Here is an 8,459-nt window from a genome sequence, read left to right on the forward strand (position 1 = left end):
CCCAATATTTGCTTGGTACAATGCAGCACAAAATCAGCACAATGTTGAGCTGGAACCTTTTTCAAAGTTCTGTCAAGCATGACAAGACAGTGGTGTTTTGATGCATAAACTAATTTTGGTTTTTGTCTTGCCTAAATGGTCGTGATATCACACACTAAAATAGTGTTAAGTTTTCTTTTCTCTCTTGTAAAGTATCAATTTGATACTTCATAAAATTACGATCTAGCTTACTTATGTGACTAATTAGTAATTTTACTTTAACCTAAACTTATAATATATTACTATTATACTAAGATAATGTCCAAAACTTAATCTTAGTCTTTCACTAACTATTACGTCTTTAGGTCACTTTGTACACGTGATCTTCCATGTAGCACTTAACACTACGCTATCACTAGTCACTAAACACTAACTCAAATGGATTGATCCGTTTTTTTTCTCGACTACGGCCAAGTCAATAGGAAGCTGCTCTAATAGGATCTTACCAAATTTGGCTAGGCAGGGAGAACAACACGAGCGGAGGAGGGGAGTTTTAATCGATTGTCAAGGAATTCCTTAACCCTACATCCAGCTGTCACAAGTCCTGGACTTTGCTCGGAGTTTTTTTCTCTACCACGCGTTGGACCTGGCACCCGCACGGTGAATCCATGGATTGCTAAGATATTCGTCTCATGATTTTGGCAGTCTATGTAATTTAGTAGGTAGTTTATGTAGGTATTTTCATTGATATAAATCGTTAGATGTGCCTCTCCATACTAAAGAATTACCCAAAGACGTGCACGCACATCTTATCTTAGTACGTAACAAGCGCATGCTGTGAGTAGACATGAACTTAAAATATTTACTGTTTTATTTTATTTTAATTTCTTATATATGCCTTCGTGTTGATTTTGGAAGTGTAAAAACAGAAGCCACAACATGAATAAAGAGAAATGTGTAACGAGTGACGACGTACTCAATGTGCGAAACCAATGACAATTCCGCGACGCTTTGAGGCCCATCTAACGATCTACGACCGATGTGTATTTTAATATAGGCAGGAATTCTCCAATAAATCGGTTTATTAACGGATACAACAGTCTGACCCGCCATGATATTGATATCTTTCAGGACACCTTGTTTAGTTTTAAAAGGAAATTGACATCATTTCTGTTAATATTATTATTATTGTTATTTTTATTAATTAATTGTATTATTGTTTATTTTTATATATGTCTACGACCGAAACGCCTGTTTTAAATAATGGAGCAATCACGCAGTTGCACGTCAGCGTAAAGTCTCTGGACAGGGGTTATTGGCATTTTTTGCAAGTCATAAATTGATAGATTGATTCTGGCCTATTAACTGGGCACGATTAGACGCGTCTCTGTTTGTTACTTATATGTAATTACCACCAATAAAGTTAAGTTCAAGATACCGGATTTTATTTGGCCATCTCGTTCTATACATGGTCAGCTTCGGACGGATATATTTGTTTGCATCCAGAAGGATATGGAATAAAGAAAATACATAGTGGAGTGAGATGTGCCCGTGCGTACTTGGAATTTGAACTGGTTGTATTCTTTGTTCTAACATTTTATTAGGTTGTTAGCGAATTATTAAGTGTTTTATAGTATTCAAATTATATGTCTTATTGTTTCTTATGTTGTTATAGAATCATATTACAAGTAATAAAAGTAGTTTGAATAGTAAAGTAGTATAAATTATTTGTACTTTTTTGTTTGAATAGTAAAGTAGTATAAGTACTTAGTGCAGTAGATTTAATTCGTATTGTGTACCTGCTGTAATTTGATAAGTATTGCAACATAGGTTTTGTATTAGGTATTTTTAATGTTTTTTTTGTGTTTACAGAAACTAAATACCTGATAGGTTTATCACTCACCGTCTTCCAAAATGACTGAAAATAATAAGGAATTTGCTGAGTTAACTAAAAAGAGAAGTAGCTTTAAAGGTAGAATTACCATATTCTCCGGGTTTGTGCAGTTAGTTGAAAATAAAACAACACAGTTGTCGTCCAAGGAAGCGAATGAGTTGGAATTGAGAATCGGTAAGCTGGAATTATTGTACGCCCAATTTGATGAGACTCAAACTCGATTAGAGTGTATTGCGGACAACATGGATTCGCAATTACTTGAAAGAGACGAGTTTGAATCTCGTTATTATAGTGTACTCAGCAAAGCACAAGACATTTATTCTAATTATAAGAGGTCACAAGTGCCGCTTCCGAGTGAATGCAGTCTACGGACTGGTAACAGACCGCCAGTTAAGTTACCTACTATACAGCTACCTACGTTTAGTGGTACATATAATAGTTGGCTCGAGTTTCGCGACACCTTTACTAGCCTCATCCACAATAACGAGTCTATAGACGAAGTGAACAAATTTCACTACCTGCGTACGTCGTTAGAGGGGTCCGCTGCTGTGGTCATTCAGTCCATGGAGTGTACATCTAATAACTATCAAGTAGCTTGGAACCTCTTGTGTGACCGGTTCGACAATAAACGATTGTTAATACAAAATCATGTTTCGGCTCTCTTTAACATCGACCCGGTCACACGGGAGTCCGCGGCAACCTTAAAAAATATATTGGACCATTTGAATAAAAACCTTCGTGCTCTTGGTTCATTAGGTGAGCCTGTCCAACAATGGGATACTCTTCTCATTCACATGGTCACTATTAAATTAGACATTAAAACGTACCGTGAATGGGAAGAGTACAAAGGTCGTTTGGATCAGGAACACAAAATTGAGTTACGACATTTTTTTGACTTTATGAAGTTACGTATAAATGTACTTGAGACAATTGAATTTTCGCGTCATACGCAACAACCATCTAAACAACCCAAATTAAAAACATTTGTTTCCACGAATAATGGTGGTAATAATATTAATAGTAATCTTATAGTTAATAGTAAATCCACAGATTCGTCAGATTCGTGTCCAAAGTGCAGTGGCGATCACAAACTAAGTAGTTGCTCTCAATTTTTAGCTTTAAGTAACGAAGCGCGTTTGCAACTATTACCTACATTAAAGGTCTGTTTTGTTTGTCTTAGTCGCTCTCACTTTGCCAATCGGTGCAAAAAGCCAGGTTGCAAATTTTGTAAACGGAGACATTCCTTTTTGGTCTGTGTTGCAGACAAACTGAAACCTGCTGTGCCTGCTGAGCGCGTTGACAGTAGTATCATCAGCGCGACTCCGTCCGCCGGCAATCCAATTAACAATTTAACATTATCGGCGAGCGTGTCTTCCGCGAGTCAAGTAGGAGCTAGACGCCGCGGAGACGTTTTACTATCGACTGCGCTAGTTAAATTGTACGATTCGAACAATCGCGAACATATCGGTCGCGCTGTTTTGGATTCCGGTAGCACATCATGTTTGTTATCAGACAAAATGTTTCGTTTGTTAAATTTGCCTTACGATCACATCGATCGACGTGTGCTAGGTATAAATAATGTCACATCGCGAATAAATAAAATGTGTCACCTACACATGAAGTCATTAAATGAACAATTTTCAATTAATTTAAACTGTTTCATTTTGCCGTCTTTAACAGATAATGTACCTTGTCGGCCTCTCGACGTGTCAAGTCTTAATATACCTACTGACGTTTGTTTAGCGGATCCTCATTTTCATTCGCCGTCGTCAGTCGACATGATCATAGGTGCTGATGTTTTTTGGGACATTCTAGGATCGCAAAGAATTAATTTAGGTAGGGATCAACCTACACTTTGTGAGACTAAGCTAGGTTGGATAGTATCTGGCCCAATGAAGTTATTACCGTTATCGGTATCTAACCCCATTCGGTGTAATTTTGTAAACACCGACTCGACTAGTGATATGTCGAATGATAATATTCAAAATCAACTAGCTCGTTTTTGGACTTTAGAAGAAGTAAGTAATTTAAATAACCGTTCTATTCTCTCATCAGAGCAGAAGTTATGTGAGGAACACTTTACAAAATATACCTCGCGCTTATCGGATGGTCGCTTTCAGGTAAGAATACCGTTAAAACATGATTCTACTGTTTTAAGCGATACTTTATTTCGAGCTAAGCAGTGTTTTATTTCTCTGGAACGTAAACTTCTTAAAGAACCGAAACTTTGTAAGATGTACCGCGAATTTATGTCAGAATATCAGTCACTAGGGCATATGTCTGAATGTGAGTTAGTATCGGAATGCAATGCTAACTTTATACCGCATCATGGCATTTTACGTGGATCTAAATGGAGGGTGGTATTTAATGCAAGCTTTTCAAGCAAAACTAACAATGCAACTTTTAACAGTATTCAAATGGTGGGTCCAATGGTACAGGATGATCTGTTATCCATTCTATTGAGATTTAGGCAGCACAAATACATCATTATAGCTGACGTAGAAAAGATGTACCGTCAGATACTTGTGCATCCTAGTGATAGGCATTTACAGCGAATTATTTGGCGCGATGATCCTGCCGAACCGATTAAGGCGTTTGAACTTAATACCGTAACGTACGGTACTGCTAGCGCACCCTTTCTCGCTACTAGATGTCTTAAGCAGTTAGGACTTGAATGCGATGACAAACGGATTGCTGAGGTCATCCTGCACGATTTTTATGTCGATGACTTACTGACAGGCGGAGACGACCTAAGCACCGTGCTTGAAATACGTAATAAAGTCTCAGCCACACTCGCTTCAGCTCAGTTACCACTTAGAAAGTGGAAATCTAATGATCCACAATTAGTATCAGAGTTCACTAAGTCCTCGCATAATCTGAATATAGGAGGTATTGAACCAAGTAAAACCTTAGGTTTAGGTTGGTATCCGGAATCGGATCAGCTTTATTTTCCGATTAGTGCATCGAAGTTTGAAGGAAACTCCAAACGCGAAATTCTTTCTGTAGTTTCCCAGATATTCGATCCGTTAGGACTAGCCTCCCCGGTTATTATTAAATTTAAAATGTTATTACAAAGTTTATGGTTACAGAATTTGTCGTGGGATGATTCTTTACCTTCGACAGTCCATAAAAATTGGTTGGATATCAGTAAAAACTTAAATGTTTTAAATAATTTACGCGTACCGCGCTGCGTGTTAATACAATCTTTCGTGCAATTAGAATTTCATATTTTCTCTGACGCTTCCGAACAAGCATATGGTGCCTGTTTTTACGTCCGTTGCGTAGATAGTCACGGAAAGGTTTTAGTTCGCTTATTATGCGCTAAGAGTAGGGTAGCGCCCATTAAAGCCACCACTATTCCTAGGCTTGAATTATGTGGTGCTCAGGTCGCTGCCAAACTATATGAAAAGGTTACTAATTCGTTAAGAATTCAGGCTACACGGACTGTAATCTGGACTGATTCCACAATCGTATTAGGCTGGTTGAAGATGTTACCGTGTAAATTAAACACATTTGTTCGCAATCGTGTTGGTGACATCTTGGATAGAACCAGTAAATGTACGTGGCGACACGTTTCCTCCGAGGATAACCCAGCGGATTATGTATCACGCGGAGTAAGCGTTGGCGCTCTCGAATCTCTTGATATGTGGTGGTCAGGCCCAAGCTTTTTGAAGGAACCGGAAGCCCGGTGGCCTTCCACAGTACTAAATTCCGAATCGCTACCTGAAACGCGTACGGAAATATCATGTTTAGCAAAATCTGATACTTCTTCAGATATCATTAAACTCATAAATTTTGACCGCTTTTCTAAATTTAATAGGCTCAAGCGTACCGTAGCCTATATGCTACGATTTATTGAAGCATGTAAGGGTAGGCGTTCAAAAACCGACTTCCTAACCGACACCGAATTGAGTAAGTCATTGCGCGTAATTGTTAGCATGGTTCAAAGGGAATCGTTTCCTGAATATGAGACGTTAATACAAAAGAAATCTTTACCTAAAAAGAGTGCATTAATTAAATTCAACGCATTTTTAGATGAAAACAATTTGCTTAGGGTCGGAGGTCGTTTAGGAAATTCTGAATTTTCGTATGATAAAAAGTATCCTTTAATATTACAGTCCACACATCGATTTACAAAATTATTATTTGAACATGAACATACGAAGCTCATGCCGGGCCTCAACTATTGTTAGCCTCAATTAGGGAAGTCTATTGGCCTATCGGTGGTCGAAATTTAGCAAAGGCAATTTATCGCCGCTGCATTAAATGCACTCGAATGAAGGGAAAGGTTGTGGCTCCTATTATGGGCAATCTACCGCAGCAGCGCCTCACGCCCGGGGGTTTCCCCTTTGAATCCGTCGGCATTGACTACGCGGGCCCAATTTCGTCAGCTAGTCGTCAGGGACGTGGATGTCGTATCGTAAAGGTGTATATTGCGATTTTTATATGTCTCACTACTAAAGCCATTCATTTAGAATTAGTAAGTGACTTAACCAGCAACAGTTACATATCAACCATCAAAAAGTTCATCTCGCGCCGCGGAAAACCGCGCCATCTGTCCTCAGATAATGGAAAGTCACTTATTGGAGCGTACAATGATCTAGCACGATTCTTACAAGATAACTCTAGCTCCTTATCTAACGATTTCGCAAATGAAGGAATTGATTTCCATTTTATTCCTGCTTATTCGCCTCATTTTGGTGGTATATGGGAGGCGGGAGTGAAATCTGTTAAGTTTCATTTATATAGAGTGCTAGGAAATTGTAACTTGACCTTTGACGAGTTGTATACTGTTTTAACCCAAATTGAAGCGATATTAAATTCTCGGCCACTCACTCCACTTTCGTCGGATCCTGATGATTTCACGGCATTAACTCCTGGACACTTTTTAATTGGACGACCCCTCACTGGACTTCCAGTCAAAGATTACCAAGAGATCAAAACGAATCATCTCAGTCGCTATCATCGAATCGAGCAACTTCGGCAGCATTTTTGGGCTCGTTGGACCAAAGAGTACGTGTCGGAGCTGCAAATCCGTACTAAATGGCAAGTTCCGACTCAGCCAATGCAAATCAACTCATTGGTTCTTTTAAAGGAAGATCATTTACCTCCGCTGAAGTGGAAACTGGGTCGAATAGTAGCACTGTACCCTGGGAAGGATAATGTCGCAAGAGTTGCAGATGTGAAGACATCCACTGGAGTCATAAAGCGATCCTTCAGCAGAATCTGCCCACTGCCCATCAGTGATACTGTTTGAGTTGGTTGAATGTCAAGACATCAACGCCCGGGGGCATGTCTACGACCGAAACGCCTGTTTTAAATAATGGAGCAATCACGCAGTTGCACGTCAGCGTAAAGTCTCTGGACAGGGGTTATTGGCATTTTTTGCAAGTCATAAATTGATAGATTGATTCTGGCCTATTAACTGGGCACGATTAGACGCGTCTCTGTTTGTTACTTATATGTAATTACCACCAATAAAGTTAAGTTCAAGATACCGGATTTTATTTGGCCATCTCGTTCTATACAATATATATACATTTTTTTTAACTTGAAGTGACATTCATTTTAAATTTTTAACTTTAGCTTATGTATTAATTAATGACATCCCTTTCTTAAACTCAATTATTTGATTTTGACATTTTAATTAATATTGTAAACCTTCTTGATTTTGACATTTTAATATTTTTTTTTATTATTGTAAATTTTTGGTAAATTATTTTAGATTGTAAGTTAATCTTTTACTTTTAAGTTTTTAACCGGACTCTGCAGTGTTGTGAATGCCTGTAAAAGATGGCTGCAGTAGTTCAAGAATTTTGTAACTCACTTATATATAATGTTTTCTGCTGTCATTGTTGGCGTTACAAATAAATAAATAAATAAATATAAAATGACGAATCATTTCATCGGGCTCTTTCATCTACACATTCATTTTACCTATACGTACCCCCAAACACATCCGCCTCCGTCATTCTGTCGTGAGTAATAAACTCACGAATATCAATGTACTAGGGTTTTCCTTTTTATTTATATCTATAGATAAGCTTTAGATAGTTATAGTAAGTGTCAAATAAAAAGAACGATCTCAGGAGGTTTTTAATAATAATGCAAACATTTTAAATTTTTGTAGTACTTTCGTAGGTTTAGAGAACCATAAAGTCACTTAGCTAATTGGCACATCCTGTATGAAGGTACATTAAAAGCAAGTTACATAAGACACTCTATTCAAGTCAAGTAGTTATTGAATTAAATCATAACAAACAAGTAAATAAAAAATCAAATCTTACCTCTTTAGAACATAAGTTTATGCTAGGTATTATATCTATACTAATATTATAAAGCTGAAGAGTTTGTTTGTTTGTTTGATTGATTGTACGCGCTAATCTCAGGAACTACTGGTCCGATTAGAAAAATTCGTTCAGTGTTAATAGCCTATTTATCGAGGAAGGCTATAGGCTATATATTTTCCCCGTATTCCTACGGGAACGGGAACCACGCGGGTGAAACCGCGCGGCGTCAGCTAGTCTGTATTATTTGCGGTAGTCGGGTAGTAAACTCAATGCTCTTATTACCTGAAATCTACAAT

General features: G+C 37.9%; 1 protein-coding gene across 1 annotated transcript; it reads left to right on the plus strand.

The window, feature by feature from the left end:
• Nucleotides 1-1,893: 1,893 nt before the first annotated feature.
• Nucleotides 1,894-7,368, plus strand: LOC128199170 (uncharacterized). The gene is made up of 2 exons (XM_052887436.1): nt 1,894-2,047; nt 3,137-7,368. The coding sequence occupies exons 1-2, from the start codon at nt 1,894-1,896 to the stop codon at nt 6,064-6,066; spliced, it is 3,084 nt and encodes a 1,027-aa protein (XP_052743396.1). The 3' UTR covers nt 6,067-7,368.
• Nucleotides 7,369-8,459: the final 1,091 nt, after the last annotated feature.

This window comes from Bicyclus anynana, chromosome 19, assembly GCF_947172395.1.
Source record: "Bicyclus anynana chromosome 19, ilBicAnyn1.1, whole genome shotgun sequence".
Classification (NCBI taxonomy): Eukaryota; Metazoa; Arthropoda; class Insecta; order Lepidoptera; family Nymphalidae; genus Bicyclus; species Bicyclus anynana.